General features: G+C 35.5%; 1 protein-coding gene across 2 annotated transcripts in view; it reads left to right on the forward strand.

Annotated features, from left to right (window-relative positions):
• eml6 (EMAP like 6) overlaps positions 1-17,967 on the forward strand; it is a 51,442-nt gene extending 33,475 nt beyond the window's left edge. Inside the window, exons 19-43 of one of the 2 annotated variants that reach the window (XM_051912199.1) lie at positions 238-440; positions 1,633-1,744; positions 2,103-2,230; positions 2,546-2,687; positions 2,893-3,045; positions 4,115-4,246; positions 4,506-4,594; positions 4,680-4,847; positions 5,362-5,563; positions 5,645-5,771; positions 6,144-6,222; positions 6,305-6,434; positions 7,364-7,462; positions 7,711-7,731; positions 9,468-9,641; positions 10,052-10,260; positions 10,423-10,580; positions 11,064-11,178; positions 11,345-11,533; positions 11,787-11,959; positions 13,359-13,521; positions 13,652-13,755; positions 13,834-13,987; positions 16,884-16,984; positions 17,061-17,967. In XM_051912199.1, the coding sequence (XP_051768159.1) occupies positions 238-440; positions 1,633-1,744; positions 2,103-2,230; positions 2,546-2,687; positions 2,893-3,045; positions 4,115-4,246; positions 4,506-4,594; positions 4,680-4,847; positions 5,362-5,563; positions 5,645-5,771; positions 6,144-6,222; positions 6,305-6,434; positions 7,364-7,462; positions 7,711-7,731; positions 9,468-9,641; positions 10,052-10,260; positions 10,423-10,580; positions 11,064-11,178; positions 11,345-11,533; positions 11,787-11,959; positions 13,359-13,521; positions 13,652-13,755; positions 13,834-13,987; positions 16,884-16,984; positions 17,061-17,085 (3,350 nt within the window). In that variant the 3' untranslated portion in view covers positions 17,086-17,967. The remainder of the gene's footprint in view (positions 1-237; positions 441-1,632; positions 1,745-2,102; positions 2,231-2,545; positions 2,688-2,892; positions 3,046-4,114; positions 4,247-4,505; positions 4,595-4,679; positions 4,848-5,361; positions 5,564-5,644; positions 5,772-6,143; positions 6,223-6,304; positions 6,435-7,363; positions 7,463-7,710; positions 7,732-9,467; positions 9,642-10,051; positions 10,261-10,422; positions 10,581-11,063; positions 11,179-11,344; positions 11,534-11,786; positions 11,960-13,358; positions 13,522-13,651; positions 13,756-13,833; positions 13,988-16,883; positions 16,985-17,060) is intronic. The other variant, XM_051912200.1, reaches the window with a different exon arrangement.
• Positions 17,968-21,611: the final 3,644 nt, after the last annotated feature.

Below are 21,611 nucleotides of genomic sequence, written 5' to 3' on the forward strand. Positions count from 1 at the left end.
GAGAATCTGCCACATCACATTGAGCCGTCAGAAGCTGATGTGACTGTTTTGTCAACTTTACCATCAGCGGTCCGTATTTCACCAATTAAATGAGCGCGAGAGCTTTTAAAAGAGCTCAGTGAGTCAAAACAAAGTGCTCAAATAGCTGAATTACTCTCAGCGGTGACTTATGTTTAGGACGATTTTTCCTCTTGCTGATTTAAAACACATTTGCTTAATGTATGTTTCTCAATGCAGGAGGAGGTTTAACATTTAAGAGGGGCATTTTCGGAAATCTTGGCAAGCAAGAGACCATGATGTCCGCCTGCTACGGTCGCTCGGAGGATCTGGTGTTTTCTGGCGCGACTACGGGTGACGTGTACATCTGGAAAGACACCACGCTCATGAAGAGCATCAAAGCTCACGACGGCCCTGTGTTTGCTATGTGCTCTCTGGATAAGGTGTGTTCAAGAATCAAGATTTTATTTGTCAAATACACAATTATATACAGAATACAACTTGCAGTGAAATGTAAACCTGGTAAGCTGCTTAGACTGTGCGTTAGATATAAATAAACTGTAGGTGAAAATGGTCAAATAAGATGAACATGAGAAATAATAAAAGAAGTGATAATGAAAAAAGAACTGATAGTAAACAAAATCTCAATAAGGTAAGTAGGATTTTATATATGTGTGTGTGTGGAAATAATAGAATAAATTAAGATATAAAATGCAAGAAATAATGAAAGAAATAACAATTAAAAAATTAATAATAATAATAAACAAAATGTATTTATTAATATATTTATATATATGTAGAAATAATAAAATAAATAATAATGAAAAATATGTAGTAATAATAATAAACAAAATATGATAAAGGTAAGTAGGATATATATTAAAAAATGAAAGTATGAAATGTAAGAAATAATAAAAGACAATGAAAGAGTAGGTAATAATATTAATAAACAAATTAATAAGGCAAGTAGGATTATATATAGATGTATGTATAATTATATATTATAATATAAGAGTTTTCAATATAGAATTTATAATATAATTATATATGTCTTTATATATATATATATATATATATATATATAAAATTGTATGTATAAATCATAATTTGTAAATATATAATATATATAAAATATATTTTTTATGTTTATGTATATATATATATATATATATGATTTTATATGTATAGAAGGAATCCATTATAATGTCAAAGTAGATGAATACTAGCTTGTAAATGTTAAAAGTTAAACATTAATTTTATGTATATGTAATAATGTTTACTTTTAGATAATTATATATATATATATTCAATGTTTATCCACATTTATATAATTCATAATTGATTGTTTTATTGATATATAATTTTGTATTTAGTGAATAAATCCATTAATTATAAATTATACATATTAACAATTATAATATATACTCATATTATCCATATAATTTATATATTTATATTATAATATAATATATTTTAATATATATTCTAAAAATTGTTATATTTTATATGGTTTATATTTACAGAATTCAAAATATATATATATATATATATATATATATATATAGAATAAATTAAGAAATAAGATACAAGAAATAATGAAAAAATATATATAAATATATATGTTATGACCTAAAGGGTTTTGTGACGGGGGGTAAAGATGGAGTTGTGGAACTGTGGGACGACATGTTCGAGAGATGTCTGAAGACCTACGCCATCAAGAGGGCGGTGCTCTCGCCTTCGTCGAAGGGTATGTTCCTGTGCAGCACTTTAGGCTCAGTGAAGAACTACTTTAGCTGTAAAGAGATCTTGAGTTGATACATGATACAGGTTTGTGTAATTCAGTTTAACTCTCAGGTTTTCCTCACTTGTGATCCTCGGCAGTCAAAACAATAAGCATAACTTTTTTTTTTAATGAAACAAATGTACTATTTTTTGTTTCAATAGTATTTATTATTTAATATTTTGCATTTTAAGGGGATTTAAGGGGATTCCGCCAAGTTTCGTAACATTCCTAGTAAAAAATTCAGTCTAAAATGTCAGAAGAACACCAGAGTGTTAAGTTTGTATTATAAAACTTAGTTTCTTGTTCCTCTGGGGCTTGTTAGGACTGCTGTTAGAGGACAACCCCTCCATCAGAGCGATCACTCTAGGACACGGACACATTCTGGTGGGCACCAAGAACGGAGAGATCCTGGAGATCGACAAGAGCGGCCCCATGACTTTACTCGTACAGGTGTGATTCACGGTCAGAAATAAAGCTGCAGATCCAGAAGAAAAAGAAACCAACGTAGGAGCTCAGGCTGGTCAACTAGTTCAAAATGTTCATCATTTACATGTTTGCATTCAGCAGACGCTTTTATCCAAAGTGACAAAAAGAAAAAAAAGCCCGATTTGCAGCAGCTTCCATTTTTATTACTGATATTTTGCACCAGGAAGTGACAGTTTTGTTGACTTAAACGGTTCTTTATTCACAAATGTATTCCAATTTTGTGCACAAGTTAAATTCGTATCTTTGGATGTCTGTATTGTGTTTTATGTGTGTTTTAAGGGTCATATGGAGGGGGAAGTTTGGGGTCTGGCGGCTCATCCACTGCTGCCCATTTGTGCCACTGTGAGTGACGACAAAACGCTGCGGATCTGGGAGCTTTCGGCCAACCATCGAATGGTGGCCGTCCGGAAACTTAAGAAAGGTGCATGATCACTCACATGACAGCTAACCTTCTGCCAGTGGGTATGATTTATGCGATGCCGAAAACACGGACAGAATTGCAGAATCAAGTCATAAAAACTTGGATGAATAAATCAAAAGCATATCTGTACGCTTAATCAAATACTAGCAGGTCAAATTCAACATCACGAACACTGGTTTCATGTTGTTGATGTGTCTGTTTGTAGGTGGCAGATGCTGTGCCTTCTCCCCAGACGGAAAAGCCTTAGCGGTGGGTCTAAACGACGGCAGCTTCCTGGTGGTCAATGCAGACACGCTGGAAGACATGGTGACCTTTCACCACAGGAAGGAGATCATCTCTGACATCAGGTTCTCTCAAGGTAACCATCTAGATGTAGTTAAACTGGGCGTCCCTGATTCTGTGTCATGTATTACATTAATCCTGGGACGTGTTTGTTTTTGCTTTTTAATTATGCAGTGCTAACAAGACACTCGTGTAGATTTGTAGCTCAAGAGCTGAATTCATCTTGTGAGCTTTGACCCACAAAGTTAGACATTTTTAAATTCTAAAAATAAAATAAATTATTCCACAATATTTTTGTATATGGAAGTCGAAAGAGATTGTGTCCCTGGAGGGTCAAATGAGGTGAAAACATTCATTGTTGTCAGAGATTCTTTATTTGTGTTGAATACGTTAAAGGTTTTTTAATATATATATATATATATATATATATATATATTAATATTAATATTAACATATTAAGTGATAATAAAATAATATAATTTTAATAAAATAAATAATATAATTTTAATAAAATAAATTATATATATATATATATATATATATATATATATTTATGAATATATATAGATAATAAAAAATATAAATTATTACTTTATTATTAATTATTTTCAATTAATATTAACATATTAAGTAATAAAATAATTTTATTGTAATGAAATAATATAAATAATATATATACATTTATATTAATAATAATATATATAAATGTATAACATATATATATATATAATTTATAAATATAATAAATAATAAAATATTATAAATTATATTAATATTAATTATATTTATATTTTCTATTAAAAAAACGTATATAAAATAATTATATTTATTTTCAATTAATATTAACATATTAATTAATAATAAAATAATATAATTTTATATATACATTATATATATATATATATAATTGATAATAAAATGATATAAATTATTAATTAATATTATTAATTGTTTTTAATTAATATGAACATTAATTTATAATAATAAAATAAAAATATATTTATAATATTTTATTAAAAAACGTATATATAATAATAATTATTATTATTATTATATTTATTTATTATTACATTATTTTGATTCATTACATAATGGCTGCATGAAGCATGTAATATATGTAATATTTTCCTGCTTTTATCTTGAAGATGCTGGAAAATACCTCGCCGTGGCCTCCCACGACTCGTTTGTGGACATTTATAACGTTCTGACCAGTAAGAGGGTGGGCATCTGTAAAGGAGCGTCCAGCTGCATCACACATGTGGACTGGGACGTGCGCGGTAATCCTCGCATACCGAACACACAAATATACATTCAAGCAGTAATATGCAACTAAATGTCTATCTGCATGTAAAATCTGCCATTTTTACTCACTTTTGACATTTGGTGAGTGTTCACTTTGTACCCTGTCTGTAAGCATGTGTATTTTAAATGGGTAATTTTGCTTTGGCAACAGTAGAACAGCACCTCCAGCATCATTTTAGCAAAGAAAGAAATAAAAGTATAGGGAGCTAAATATTTTTGTGTGCACAAATGCAGGAAAACTGCTTCAAGTCAACACTGGTGCCAAAGAGCAGCTATTTTTCGAAGCTCCACGTGGAAGACGACAAACTATCAGCAGTTCAGAGGTAGAGAAACTAGACACACAGCCAGTTACACATCACTAACTCCAGTGCTGTAACCGTGTGGTCGTCTGTGTTTGTGTGCGTTCAGTCTGAGAAGATGGAATGGGCCACATGGACGTCAGTGCTGGGCGCCACCTGTGAGGGCATCTGGCCCACGATCAGCTTCGTCAACGCCTCTTCACTTACCAAAGACAAGAAGCTGCTGGCCACCGGAGACGACTTCGGCTTCGTCAAGCTCTTCAGCTTCCCCTGCAAGGTCTGATAGCGGCACAATCACATCGTATATTAATAAACACTGCCATTCAGAAGTTGGGGGTCGGTATGATTTTTTAGTTTGTGAACCCTCACCAAAGCTGCGTTTATTTGATCAAAATATGGTAAAAATTGTGAAATATTTTTACAATTTAAAATACCTGTTTTCTATGTGAATATGTTTTAAAATATAATTTATTCCTGTGATCAAAGCTGGATTTTCTGCTCACCAAGGCTGCATTTATTGGATCAAAAATACAGTAGAAATTGTGAAATATTATTACAATTTAAAACAGCTGTTTTCTATGTGAATATACTTTAAAATATAATTTATATCCAGTGATCAAAGCTGAACTTTCAGCATCATTACTCCAGTCTTCAGTGTCACATGATCCTTCAGAAATCATTCTGATACGCTGATTTGCTCTCAAGAAATATTTATTATTATTATCAAGTCATATTTCTGTGGAAACTATGATATATTTTTATTTTTATTAATGCTTTTTTGTTTTATACAGGGTCAATTTGCCAAGTTTAAGAAGTATGTGGCTCACAGTGCCAATGTGACAAATGTACGATGGTCCAATGATGATGCGATGCTGCTGTCGGTGGGCGGGGCCGACACGGCCCTCATGATCTGGGCGAGAGAGGGGATTGGTCCACGCGAGAGCAAAGCCGTGGACAGCGAGGAATCAGATGACGACCCTGAAGAGGATGGAGGTGATGTTTTTGTTTTTGTTTTTGTTTGTGAGAATAAACTGAATTTAAAGGCTTTTATCTGACAAACGTCTGTGTGTTTAGGGTACGACAGTGACGTCGCTCGAGAGAAGAACATGGATTACACGACGAAGATCTACGCCGTCAGTATAAGACAAATGACTGGTGTAAAGCCACACCAACAGCAGAAGGAGATCATAGTGGATGAACGGTGGGAAAAGCCACAGAATTGAATAATGCAGATGAAGTCATGATTTTCTTACATAGTAGTTTTGTCTTGTTTTCCAGTACAAATATCAAAAATTATTAAATCATGATACGTTTACTTGAGAAAAAAATGAAAGTCTTGTTTTCTGAATATTTAAGTGAATTTATGCTTAAAACAAGAACAGAAAATCATTGTTTTCCCTTTGAATTAAGTACATTTTGATCAGTTTTTCACTTCATTTTGATAAGTCATTTTGCTTCTCAAATCTTGGTTTACAAAATGTTTAGATATTTGTACTGGAAAATGAGACAAAAACACTTTTTTTGTAGTAATTGCGATTAATCATCTCGAAACTCCATTATTTGTTTCCTGCAGACCTCCGGTGAGTCGCGCTGCGCCGTTACCTGAAAAACTGGTGAAGAACAACATCACAAAGAAGAAGAAAATCGTCGAGGTGGGGCGGGTTATGAGCTCATGAAGATATAACCTTGTCCTCATTATTGTCAATGCGTACGATCATGTCTGTGTGTTCACAGGAGCTCTCTCTGGACCATGTGTTTGGCTACAGAGGCTTTGATTGTCGAAACAACCTTCACTACCTCAATGATGGAGCTGACATCATCTTCCACACGGCCGCTGCTGCTATTATTCAGAACCTCTCTGCTGGTACAGTCCTGACTGTTGACCTTTGAACTCTGGATCGCTGTCTGATTCTTGTCTCAACGTGTTGCAAATGTGGTAGAAGTTTTTGAAGATTTTGAAATAGGCTTTATGGGTTTGTGGGCGTGTCTTCTGAGACTAATCTGATTCCAGATCAGACGTGAGGCGCTGCTGACCTCTAGAGGCTGCAGGTGGAACTGCACTAGTTTCAGGAAGAAGTGCAACAAAAAGATGAACTAAATCAGTTTAATTTGATTAAAATGAGTACTTTGTTAGTATATCTTCAAATTATATATATATATATATAAACATATATTTAAAAAAATGTACTGTATATATTATATATATAATTCAAATATATAACTAGTAAATATAGTACTGTTCAAAAGTTTGGTGTCAGAAGGATTTTTTTTTTTTTGAAAGAAATTAATACTTTTATTCAGCGAGGGTGCATTAAATTGATCAAAAGTGACAGTAAAGATATTGTTCTTTTCACAGTTTCCACAAAAATATGAATCTTTAACACTGATGATAATAATAAATGTTTCTTGAGCATCAAATCATCATATTAGAATGATTTCTGAAGGATCATGTGACACTGAAGACTGGAGTAATAATGCTGAAAATTCAGCTTTGATCACAGGAATAAATTATATTTTACAATATATTCACATAGAAAACAGATATTTTACATTGTAATAATATTTCATAATTTTTACTGTGTTTTGGATCAAATAAATGCAGTCTTGGTGAGCAGAAGAGACTCTTTCAAAAACATTTAAAAATCTTACCGACTCCAAATTTGCAGTTTACTGAAATAATATCGCAGTGTGACAAATGTCTTTCTGTTGTTTTGATGCATGCACAATCTTTATACAAGGATTGGAGAATTATTACAAATGTTTTTAAGATGAAGCAGTGCTTGTGATCTCCAGGTACTCAGAGCTTTTATCTGGAGCACACGGATGACATCCTCTGCCTGACTGTCAATCAACATCCCAAATATCAAAACATCATCGCCACGGGTCAGATCGGTGAGTGTGCGCGTGTACAGCAGATCTATCGATGCAGATTGATGTGATTTTCACCATCTGAATCATTTTCATTCGCTTACGTTTGCTTCTTTCAGCGTGCACTGCTTGATTTGTGTTGATAACGAGCCTGCTTGTGATTTTGCAAATAATTTGAATCTCTCACGTAATTCTGCTTTGGCACTAAGAGCAGCTTCTCTCATTTTTGTTCGTCACTGTCTCATCCTCTCATCCAACACACCGACACACAGGCGACATCACCGATCTGCCAGGTAGGACAGCAGAAACCTCCTGCGATCTGACTGCATTTCATCCCACTGACCTTTTGTGCTTGATTCCAAAAATCCAGGACAGATTGTTTTTTGGGGCTCCAAACTAGAACACATGCTTTTAAAGCAATGATCAGTGTTCGGTTTGTGATGTCAAAATGATAAAATCACTTTTAATAGTTGTCACACTTCACTAGTATTACCAGTTAAATGCATGGCAAATATGGTAACCACCCACAAGTTCATCCTTCTAGAAGAATAAATTAAGTAAGAATAGCTTAAAAATAACATCAACTAAAATAATGCAGCTCAAATAACATGTCTGAGCAGAATAATTCATATAAATTCTTTAGCAAAAATGCAAACTTCAGATTAAAATAATCAATCCTCTCATTCCCCTTGTGTTTTATGACCTGGTTTCATTTAAGACCATCACTATGAAGAATACATGTTTGAATGAAGCATCATGCAGCAAGAGTGGCTTGATTTTCTATCATCTCAGAAATCATTTCAGATAGAGTCATGATGCTCTTTCCCCCCTCAGCACTGGAATACATATCTAACGTTGGCATGTGTTTGTTTTGTCATGTTAAAAACCCTGAGGACCATCATTACCACCCCATAATAGTCATTCCAAACTCATCCTACTGCTTCAACAGTGTTGGGGAGTAACTAACTAACTAACAATAGCAGCACTATTAACTACATTTTTGCCATTTGTTTAAGGTCAGTACATTTTTAAGGACAATAGTTGTTTTAAATTAGAGTAGCTTTTCCAGGAACAGGCTAATTTTTTCAAGCTATAGTAGTGTGGCATGATGAATATTTAATTAAATGCTGCTTTTCATCACAGTGTTTTCGAATATTTATTTTTATGCATTTATTTATGCATTTAATGCATTAATTTTTGCATTTATTTTTGCATTTATTCATGCATTTATTTATGCATTTAATTTTGCATTTATTTTTGCATTTATTTATGCATTTAATTTTGCATTTATTTTTGCATTTATTTTTGCATTTTTTTTTTATTTATTTATGCATTTATTTATGCATTTATTCATGCATTTATTTTTGCATTTATGTATTTATTTTTGCATTTATTCATGCAGTTTCACATTTATTGATGCCTTTATTTTTGCATTTAGTGCATTTATTCATGCATTTATTTATGCATTTATTTTTGCATTTATTCATGCATTCATTTTTGCATTTATTTTTTTATTTATTTATGCATTTATTCATGCATTTATTTTTGCATTTATTTATGTATTTATTTTTGCATTTATTCATGCATTTATTTTTGCATTTATTTATGCAGTTTCACATTTATTGATGCCTTTATTTTTGCATTTAGTGCATTTATTCATGCATTTATTTTTGCATTTATTTGTGCTTTTAGTGCATTTAGTGCGTTTAGTTATTTCTGTTTGTTAAAAAATCATTACAAATCATAATTGTTTTTGTGCCAGAATACAGCTCTGATTGAATAATAAAGTTATATTCTAAAATATCTAAAATATAAAAAAAAGTATTTCTTTTAAATAGCTTCAGTGTAGTTAACTGCTTCCCAGCACTGTTTATATATATATATATATATATATATATAATCCACAACATTTGCAATGTCTTTTAATTTACCTAGTGGGTTGTATTTGTCAGATGTTCTTGTACTGAAAAGAAGAGTTTGTGAAGCAGCTCTGAGTATTGATGGTGATGATGTGTCTGTGTTCCTGTAGGTCTGGCGCCGTCCATTCACGTGTGGGACGCCATGAGTAAACAGACGCTGTCTGTGCTGCGCTGCTCTCATGCCAAAGGACTCGGATACGTCAACTTCAGCGCCACGGGAAAACTCCTGCTGTCTGTGGGAGTGGATCCCGAGCACACCATCACTGTGTGGAGATGGCAGGAAGGTGTGTGAACGACTGCTGCATGCATTTATTTTACTCAATATCTACTGCATTTAGTCATTTATTTTTGCATTTATTGATGCAAGGACTTCTTTTAAATTGCTTCAGTGTAGGTAACTGCTTCCCACCGCTGTTTATATGTATAAACAAAATAAACAAAAAGCATAATAGGGGCACTTTAAGTTTAACGGTTTAAACATGCAGATTTGCCTGTAGGTACATAGTGTTTTGGGGATGTTTGTATCTAAGTGAGAAAGTAATGTAGTCACTGAATGCATTTTGTGCCAAAACAATGATAAATGATCCACAGTTTAGCCCACATAGATTGCTGTTTTCTTACTGTGTGAGAGTCTTGATAAAGTGAGTATTGAGATATTAGTTCTAGCTATTGTAAGAAACTGTAATGCTTTCAGGCTCACGGGTTTGCAGTAAAGGCGGTCACACGGACCGGATCTTTGTCGTGGAGTTCAGGCCCGATTCGGACACTCAGTTCGTGTCTGTGGGAATCAAACACATCAAGTTCTGGACGCTGGTCGGAGGATCTCTGCTGTATAAGAAAGGAGTGATCGGAGCGGTGGAGGACGGTCGGATGCAGACCATGCTGTCTGTCGCGTTTGGAGCCGTGAGTCATTCTCATTCATGGATATTATCAGAAATAATATGAAGCAGCATGACTGATTTCAACATTGATAATAATCAGAAATGTTTAATCATATTAGAATGATTTCTGAAGGATCATGTGACACTGTTTAAGATTGTTTCTCTTGTGTGTAATGTCTGACAGAATAACCTGACGTTCACCGGGGCCATTAACGGTGATGTGTACGTGTGGCGGGAGCACTTCCTGGTGCGTGTGGTGGCTAAAGCTCATACTGGACCGGTGTTCACCATGTACACGACGCTCAGAGACGGACTCATAGTGACCGGAGGCAAAGAGAGACCGTGAGTTCAATAATATGCGAGCTAATAAGCAACTAATTAGAATAGTGAGAATTGAACCCTAAACTAAAGTGTAACTGTTGGTTTTATGTGTCTTTTAGACCTTTTTCAATTTAAAAAATTTATTTAGTCACCATGAAGAAAAAAATACTACATATTTCTTACACCTTGAATACAAAAGTTCAAAAGTCTGGAGTTGGTAAGATGTTTTTAAAGAAGTCTCTTCTGCTCACCATTTATTTGATCAAAAATACAGTAAAAATTGTGAAATATTATTACAATTTAAAACAGCTGTTTTCTATGTGAACATATTGTAAAATGTAATTTATTCCTGTGATCAAAGCTGTATTTTCAGCATCATTACTCCAGTCTTCAGTGTCACATGATCCTTCAGAAATCACTCTAATATGATGATTTGCATATTGCATATTTCGAACAATCTTTATTGTAGTAACAAATCAATATTCTTACTGTATATATGTGCAGGACTAAAGAGGGCGGAGCTGTGAAACTGTGGGATCAGGAAATGAAGCGATGCAGAGCGTTTCAGCTGGAGACGGGACTTCCTGTAGAGACGGTCAGATCTGTGTGCAGAGGAAAGGTCAGCCGTGCTTCTGGTTTATGCAAACTTCACATGGAAATAAACATTGTTTTTGCCTCATTTGAGTTATTAGCATCAAAAAAGAGTTGTTCTGTGTGACTGTGTTCATTTAAAGTGTTAGTTTCGTAGACGGACAATAGTGTGATGTTTCTTTATTGGATGAAAGGGAAAGATCTTGGTGGGAACGAAGGATGGCGAGATCATTGAGGTGGGAGAGAAGAACGCCGCCTCCAACACCATGATAAACGGACACACGCAGGGACGCATCTGGGGTCTGGCCACACACCCCTCCAAAGACGTCTTCATTTCCGCCAGCGATGATGGAACCATCCGGATCTGGGACCTGGCAGATAAGGTGAGGGATTGTGGATCCTTTCTGAAGGATCATGTGACACTGAAGACACTGAAAATTCAGCTTTGATCACAGAAATAAATTATTTTTTACTATATATTCACATAGAAAAGAGCTGTTTTAAATTGTAAAAATATTTCACTATTTTTACTGTATTATTGATCAAATAAATGCAGTCTTGGTGCGCAGAAGAGACTTCTTTTTGAATGGCAGTGTATATCTATTAATACATTGTGAATTTTTTTCTGTCTCCCAGAAACTTCTGAATAAAGTCAGTCTGGGTCATCCAGCAAAGTGCACGGCGTACAGTCCAAATGGTGAAATGGTGTCCATCGGGATGGAGAACGGAGAGTTCATCGTGCTGCTGGTGAATTCACTGACTGTATGGGGCAAAAAGAGAGACCGCAGCGTGGCCATCCAGGACATACGGTCAGAAGATACACTGCACGTCAAATACAGAGTGTGATCAGTCAAACTAAACATTACAAATTAGGGATGCACTGATGTATTGGCCAATAATCTGTATCGGTCGATAAAACAGATTATTTTCACTATCGGCCAATAATCAGGGCCAATTAGATCCTGTCGGTCAAATTGGGACTGAAAAACGTGTCCTGCAACTCATACTGCGTAAGTTAAAGTGACAATAATGCTTTAAAAATATCGACGTTAAAGCAGGCTCTTTTTAACCCTATGAATCACCCATAGTTCAAGTCAGGGTTGCCAGGTCCGTGTTTTTTCCCCTACACCAAACATTATTTGTAGCGCCTCCCATCCAATAATCGCAAATTTCTTTGTGCTTGTTACTTCTGATAAGAAACAAAGTCTCCGCTTTCAAATTCTGTCCATTTTATTACAAAATGCAAATAATAAATAGCGTTTTGGCGCTCTTAAATGTGACGTGAGTCTTTTCTTCCACTTTACTACTTTTCTTCCACTTTACTAGTTATAGCATGAAAAAACATGCATGAACATCAAAAGGTATGATGAAAAAAACAGTACAACTTAATGAAGTGTATTATGTTTCAACGGTGGAAAGATGCCAGTAAAACAGCAACGTCATTTAACACCACATTGACCTCAGGAAAGTTATTCAATGTTCACAGTTCATTAGTTATAAAAAAGCTTATTTAATGTTTATTATATTTGTATGTTCGAATAAATGTTTTCATGAAGACAAGCGCTTGTGAAAACTACCTTATGTGCAACCGAGTTATACAAACATTTCAGTTTTTATTTGAGTGTAATTATTATATCTGAAAATAAATAGCAGTTAAATATAATAGTTTAGGCTCTGATGTCAATTTTAACCTCTAATAATATAGAAATGTACCAAATAAAAGGGGTTCCCAGTGTAGTCTAAGAAAAACAAACTTTATTGGTATCAGATATCATTATAAATAATCGGTAATATCAGCTGAGAACTTTAGTATCTGTGCATCTCTAAATAAAATACATGATCAAAAATATAAAAAAAAAAATCTTAAATTAAGATACATTTACTTGAGAAGAAAAATGACTTAAAATATTAAGTTTTATCTACTGAAATTGATCAAAATTAAGCGAGTTTTTGCTTAAAACAAAAAAAAATATGTCAACAGGGACGAAAAATAATAAAATAATAGTTTATTTTTCTTAAAACACTGACAGATGATTTTTTCAGAAACCGAGACATTTTGCTTCTGAAGTAAGAGTATCTTGATTCAAGAATGTTTAGATATTTTAAACAGTAAACAAGACAAAAATACTGAGCAAGAAAAACATGTTTTCAGTGCATTAATCAGATCATGACGTTTCAAGCAGTGTTCGTCCTGTTGTCTTCACACAGGTTCAGTTCTGATAACCGGCTGCTGGCCGTCGGATCGGTGGAGTGTGCGGTAGATTTCTACGATCTCACTCTGGGTCCGGCTCTCAATCGCATCGGCTATTGCAAAGATATTCCTGGCTTTGTGATCCAGCTGGACTTCTCTGCTGACAGCAAATACATTGAGGTACAAAAACAGAAAACATGTGGAGCAAGTGACTAAATAATCAGTGATAATAAATGATGAGGTTGTAAAGTTTATGAAATGGCAGGTATAGTTTATAAATAAAGTGCATTAATGGAGGTCATGTGTTCAGGTCTCTACGGGCTCATATAAGCGGCAGGTTCATGAGGTTCCCAGCGGTAAAATCGTCACAGAGCAGGCCCTGATCGACAGGATCACCTGGGCTACATGGACCAGGTGAGACACGGATCTCTATATAAAAATAGCCACGAATGTTGATGCGTGATACTGTGGTAAACTCTTTCTCCTGTACAGTGTTCTGGGTGACGAGGTTTTGGGCATCTGGCCGCGTAACGCAGAGAAAGCAGATGTGAACTGCGCCTGTGTTTCTCACGCCGGGCTGAACGTGGTCACCGGAGATGATTTTGGTCTCGTGAAGCTCTTCGACTTCCCCTGCTCGGAGAAATTTGTAAGTCAACTCGTTACTCAAGTCAAATTTATTCATAGACTTTAAGTGCTACTTTGTGACGTTGTACTGTAACCTACGGGAGAACAGCTGATTTGCCGTACGTGACAGATTAGGTAAGTAAATGTTATGTTTAATGGCATGTGGCGCTGTAATTGTATCTGTATATTATTGGGAGAACGCATTATGACTGAGTTTACTTCCAGTAGCCATTGCTAAAAACATTATTAACCATATTAAGTCAGAATAGAAATGACATAAATTAGCATAAATCAGAAAGAGAATTTACAAATGTTTTATATAATAATAAGGATAAATATAGCTGCGAGCAGCAATTATCAGGGTTCAAGCACTTTAAGGCCTTTAAGCACACACGTAAAAAGGTATAATGTTTTATTTAACAAGCCTGTAACCATCTCGATCATAGATGGAAAAGATCATTTACAGCCAATACAGGCAGTTCACCATAGGAAATTTATGGTTTTTAAAGCTTTTTTACAGTTATAGCGCCACCTATGGTCCGCTCTCCATAAAAGTTTGCATGCTTGTTTAGTGTCATATGTCACATGTGCTCACCTAATTTCGTGTAAGTTTCAGTTTAGGAATTATAGGCTTTTTTGTACAATTAGTCACACCCATTTTCTAAATTACCCTATTATAGACATCCAAATGCAAAAGTTAAACTTTTTTATTGATATTTATTGACCTAGAGAGTTCAGAAAATTGTGCTGCAGTGGTTTTATCGAGGTTGAGTAAAAAACCTAGGACTAGTTCACAAAAGTAGGTTTTTCAAATAATCTCCAATATTTAACGAACGATTCGTTTGACAGCAGTGGTCCTAAAGGCAAAGTTGTTCAGAATGAGGAGTTCTATTACATGGTATGAATCTTGTGCGCATGTTTAAAAATTACAATCCTTTACGCACATGAAAAGCGCAATGCGATATATTTTGAATTTCTAGGGCCGTGAGTCACACAGGCCCAACAAGTTTCGTTCCAATCAGCCACTTGTACTTCATTGGCCAACGGCAGCCATGTTTTTCAAGATACACAAATGTCCTCATAGGTAATTGCAGCACATTGGACAAAGACACTGCATGCCAATTTTCAAGTAAATCAGACTGACTGTTGCATAGCTATAGCCATTTTCGTGTTTTTTTCCATTTTATAGCACCACCAAGTGGCCAGTCGTAGCATCCTTTTTCACACAACTACAGACTGAGCCCATACATAGGTGGACCGAGTTTGGTGAAATGATTTCATTCCATTCAAGACGGAATACCGTTTCACTTAAAGCGGCCACGCCCATTTCGAACGTTTTGGTGACTTTTTTCCAATAATTATTGACAGTCAGACTCCAGAGAATCTTGCTGTACTGGTTTGGTTCCGATCAGGCGACAAATCTAGGACCAGTTTGCAAAAGTAGGGTTTTGAAAAAATCCGAAATACCCAAAAATTTCAATCGAATACAAGACATTCGTCTTGAGCCAAAGATTCCAACGATATAAGACACTCGAGTCTCCGACAACGAGCGGTTTAGGAGTTATGAGCGATTTCGTACTTTTCACCTCTGTAGCGCCACCATCAGGCCAATTAAGGGAAAGCCTCTGTGACATTGTAGACGGGGTGGGTACTACCGACCCTCAAAGTCTCTACGACTTTCGGTTTGGTCTGCCCGATCTCTTTTAGGTCAGAATACTGATCTTTGAAAATCCTATCAATCACAATAGGGTTTCAGTGACACACACTTGAACCATAGACTGCAAAAAAATAAAAAATATGGACGACGCACCTCCACTCTTTTCCATTGTAGAAAAGTGAAGCCGCCAATGTCCCGATATAGCGCTGACATCTTGTGCTGATTCGGAATTCTGTGCAGTAGTGAGCATGAAGTTTAACCTTGTGCAATCAAGGCCCCGCCCACACTTGTGAAAAGTTAAAATCCTTTACCAACATGAAAAGCGCAATGTCGCCCCCCAGTGGCCAATTTCTTTCGAATTTCTCACAGGCATCTAGGGCCGTGAGTTACACAGGCCCAGCGAGTTTTGTTCCAATCGGCCTCTGTTAACTTTGTCTGACATTTCATTGGCCGACGGCGGCCGTGTTTTTCGAGATACACAAATGTCCTCATAGATAATCGCAGCACCTTGGACAAAGACACTGCATGCCAATTTTCAAGTAAATCGGACTGACTGTTGCATAGCTATAACCATTTTCGTGTTTTTTTCCATTTTATAGCGCCACCAAGTGGCCAGTCGCAGCATCCTTTCTCACACGACCACAGACTGAGCCCATACATAGTTGGACCTAGTTTGGTGAAATTATCTCATTCCGTTCAAGACAGATAACCGTTTCACTAAAAGCAGCCACGCCCATTTCAGACATTTTGGTGACTTCGACTTTTTTTCAATAATTATTGACAACTCATGTCGGTGTGAAACAAACAGTTTTGGAAATGTAGAAATTAAAGTTAAAGCAAACCGTTACACGAAAAAAGTCAGTTGGTGCCTCAGTGTCATGACTACTTCACTCAGAGAAGCTGTCAATCACAGCTGTCAATCATGACGTCACACCCCCGTTTTTATAGCATCAAATAACTAACTAAAACCAAACTTATTAAAAAAAGCGAGCACTTGAACTTACATCAGCGTGATAAAAACTACATAAAATGATAGGAATCGTTTAAAAAGTTTAGTTTGTTTCACGTCCCATTAAATTACATGGAGAGGGCGGGGTTTACAAATTATACTGGGACCAACCACCTGGGGGCGATCAAGACGTCTTAGCTTCACTTTTCAGAACTTGTGCGGCACACTTAGCTTGAACCCTTATTATTAACCCCTGAATGGTTTATTTTAGAGCATTTGAGATTTTTACTAATTGTTTGTGTTTCTTCACAGGCCAAACACAAGCGTTACTTCGGTCACTCTGCCCACGTGACCAACATCCGTTTCTCTTATGACGACAAATATGTGATAAGTGTAGGAGGCAACGACTGTAGGTGAGCTGACGTCCATCCGTTTGTCTGTCTGTCAGTCAGTCTGAACTCTTATTAACGCATCTCCTCCGTCTCTCAGTGTGTTCGTGTGGAGATGTATCTGATTCCCGGCCGACAGCTCCAGCGTCCGGATGCTGCACTGCACTGTTATGCTGCGTTTTACCCCTCTAGACCTGATGGAGGACGGATGTGTGAGAGACGAGAGGGTTTTTTACCATTCTGTGAAGTGCAATGTTTACGCTCACATGTTCTTAAAAAAATATACACTCATAAATCATGCCAATATTTCAGAAATAAATGTATTTTTTGTTTGGATTCTGAAGTGCCTTGGAGACACAGTTTGCTGATCTTTGCCCCGAAATGTTCACATGATGCATATATGGTGCTAAATGGAATATGTCCACTTAGAGCTTTTTAAAATTATTTTAAAAACCATGCATTATGCAATTTTCTTTTTTTCCCCCCTTCTTTTTACATTTTGTACATAAATGTCTAACATATATATATATAATCCTCTCATTAAATGCTCTTCCTGTTAAAAATATCCAAATACATGGGACTCAGGAGAAATTAAGTACTGTAATGTGTAGATGTTATATTTGACCTGTGCTATTTTTGTTAAAATATTTATTTTTTAATGTACGTATTTTACGTATGAAGTATGCAAATTAGTCGGTCTTCGAACTGTTGGCGTATATGAAACTTGCAAAAAAAAAAAGTCCAAATATAAAAGTGATATGAAATGTACGTAGTAGCGTTGTGTGTAGATTGCGATGCACTGTTTGTAGCCAATCACGTGACAGCAGCTGTTTATCGTGTGCAGATATCGAGTTATATCTGTCATTTGTATGTTCATGTTTTTTGTAATTTGTCTGATCAGAGGTCAGTCTAATTGAAAGATATATAATAATGCATGAATCGAAGTCTGTGTGATCGTTGGTCATGAATGAATACTGTTGTTTTATAATTAAAAAGAGAACAACGTGCTCACTGAGTGTTTTTCCATCTTTCACCAGCAGATGGCAGCGTGTCTGAACTGTTTCTCTCATCCAAGTCTGAGGCGATCTTATCAAAACAAATCATTTTTAATTCAATAGTGCGTAAAACATTTGGCAGCACGATTAAATAATTATATTATGGGATATATCGAGTTATGGAAGCAAAATAGTCCAAATTCAGCAGGGAATGAAAACAACAAAACAATGTTTTTGCCTGTAGCTTCAAAAAACCCTCGCGCTTGAAGCTGATTGGTCAGTGAACGTTCCTCGATGAACGCAACTTTTTCTCCGGATATATAACACTAATCAGCACATAAAAGAAAACAATACAGGGATTATTAATGAAGAGAACAGCATTCCAGATCCCACCCCACCACAGTGCAGATCCATGGAGTGTGTGAACGAGATTGTGAGTCATCAGTCTCTGGCACGCAAACACAAAACACACACACACACACACACACACACACAGTTCAAAATGTCATTCTGTTTTTGTAGATGGTGAAATTAGCTATTGTAAAACCACTAAAAATGCAAAACAGCCATGATTGGACTGATAGTAAATACCATGGTAGCGGTATATCATTTTGGAATAATCAACATCAGCAGTATATAAACTGTGATTAATGGAAGGTTTGTGAAGGTGCCAAAACATTCCAGTCATGGTTTCTTGCCACATTCAGTTTCGCTTCAGAGCACAATCATTATTCAGACAACAGTGAGTGTCTGAGCTTCACATCTCTAGTTAGTATTCATCTGTTTCTGTGTTTTACTTTTGAAGAGCAGATAATGAACTTACACAGTAACAAAATCAAGAAATTGCATTGTACTTGCAAAGTGTCTGGAGACACAAAATTCAATTAAATTGTAAAAAAAAAACAGCACAAGAAAACCAAAATAAATAAATGCCCCAAATTACCCCCCCCCCCCCCCCCCCCCCCCCCAAAAAACAAAAACAAAAAAAATAACATAAATGGACAAATACCTAAAAAAAAAAAAAAAAAAAAACACCCCAAATAAAATAAATGTACTGAATAAATAACTCTCCAAAAATACCCCCCGCCAAAAAAAGAAATTTAAAAAAAAAAAAAATGACATAAATCCCTAAAGATACCCACAAATAACATAAATAAACAAATAAATACATAAATAAAAAATACCATCCCTCTAAAAGAAACTAATTAAATTAAATTAAATAAAAATTCCCTTAATAAAATACATTTTCTGAATAAATAAATAAATCCCCAAAAATACCCTCCCCAAAAAATAAATAAATAAAATAAACAAATCCCTAAAGATACCCACAAATAAAATAAATAAACAAATAAATACATAAATAAAAAATACCATCCCTCCAACTAAAAGAAACTAATTAAATAAAATTAAATAAAAATTCCCTTAATAAAATACATTTTCTGAATAAATAAATAAATCCCCAAAAATACCCTCCCCAAAAATAAATAAATAAAATAAACAAATCCCTAAAGATACCCACAAATAAAATAAATGTACTGAATAAATAAAGAAGTCAATAAATAATCGAACAAGAAATCCTCTAAAATACCCTCCCCTAAACTAAATTAAATTAAATAAAAATTGCCTAAATTTCCTGAATGAATGACACTTTGAATGAATCACATTGAAAACTGTACAAACTCTTTGGGGTCATGTGTGATTCTTGCTCATTTATCAAACGTGCAGTTTGATTTTATAGGGTACATTTACACGACAATGATGTACTAAAAAACGTTTTCATGTTTTTCAGACATCAATGTTGTCAAAACGATCTCGTTCGTAAAAACGACTAAAATCGCTGTGTTCTGCTGCCAGGCCAGCAGATGGCGATGTCACTTTGTAAACGCACCTATAGACTGAACATGTAATACACGTGTTTCAGACAAGTCTGCTTTTTTCCCGCGGAATTAGGCTACTTTAACACTATTGCCTCGGGTTGTTTGAAGCAACCCTAAATAACATAATATTTAACCCCTGGAATGCGAATTTTACCAGGGGAACCCTGCCAAAAATGTGGATTTTACCCCCGGGAATGCGATTTTTCCTAGCAACGTGATTGGGCTAGTTTTGAGTAGCAAGTGGGCGGGTTTTGTTGTGAAAACACTGGCAACACTGGTTTCAGGATCATTTGTGATTTTATTTCACATCTAGAAGAGAGGCGTACACCACATGTTTTTTACGTTTGTTTCTCAGAATCACACATGCGCACATTTGAGAAATAATCGTAAGATCAGATGTAGGGCGGTTTCTTTTTAAATGAGGCGCCTGCAGGTCACTTGGGTTTTAAAATGCCACACTGAATGGAGAGTTTGAGACGCAGCTTATGCATAAGTGCTGCCTCATTAATGTTTCACAGACTTAAATATCACAAATCCAGCTCAGTCTTGTGCTAATGCAGCTCATGCTGTATAATGTGTGAAATTAATGGCCCAAGCTTTTTCATTCAGATTGTCAGCTTTGGTTTGAATTGTTTATAAATTAAAAAACAACATAAAATTGTCTGTTCTCTAGCAGCTAAAGCTTTAGTGTGCTGCAGTTTGAAATGGGCTCTGACGTACATTGAGTTTATCTTTGCACACTTTCAATCTCTTTATGGATGTGAAATGAGTCTAAATCATATTTGTTATTCTCGCCTCGTTCCCCTCGAGTCATCCTGGGACGTGTCTCTCATATGTTCTAGGCTCTGCTATCGATGTAGCTTAAAGGCGCTTTAATTAAAACTAGAGCACAAAGTATTGTGACATCTGGCCTGAAATCTAACGCAACATTCGCTGCATTTACTGGCAATCAGTGTTTCACCGTACAGCATCCCTGTGTCCTTAAGCCAGCATTAAATGAGATCACACACACACACAGCAAACAGAAAAACAGCCCATGTGCCCACATCTCATTTTCAGAATAAATAAAAGCATACGGCTGATGAAAATGTGTGAATGCAATCAATGCAGATTTCATCAAGCACTAACAAAAACTACAATAAAGCACCACATTTCTTGTTTATCTTTTATAACTTCGCATGCACTGTTCTGAAGGGTGTTTGTGTGTGATCATTTGATACACGTGTGTCATAAAGACATCCCTGACAGCAACATAGTGTCGGCCCAGATCCGGCCCACATCTGGTCCGTGTGTAATCCACATGTACCAGATGTGGGCCGGATCTGGGCCACACTATGTTGCTGTCTGGGATGCTTTGACCTGTGAACCATCTCACACCTGCAGCTGATGCACAACACCTGTATCCAGAGATCTGAATCTGGTGAAAAATGATATAAATACTGTTTAGTTTCTCACACAATCCGATCGTTTCGTGTCTTAGGACATCAATGTGTCGTCACGAGCCGCAGGGTTTAATTTGGATTTGTCTGTGCATGTTTTTTTGACTCTTATTGATTGTGTTCCCATTGACATGCATTATACGACTGACAGACCGCAACAGTTGGAGTTAAAAATCATCATTTGTGTTCTACTGAAGAAACAAAGTCACCTACATCTTGGATGCCCTGGGGGTAAGCAGATAAATTTTCATTTTTGGGTGAACTATCCCTTTAAGAACTAGTTTGACCAACTAGCAGTTGCATGTCATTTTTGATCTTAATGTTTTATTTTTTAAATGCA

This window comes from Ctenopharyngodon idella, chromosome 11 (genome assembly GCF_019924925.1).
Source record: "Ctenopharyngodon idella isolate HZGC_01 chromosome 11, HZGC01, whole genome shotgun sequence".
Lineage (NCBI taxonomy): Eukaryota > Metazoa > Chordata > Actinopteri > Cypriniformes > Xenocyprididae > Ctenopharyngodon > Ctenopharyngodon idella.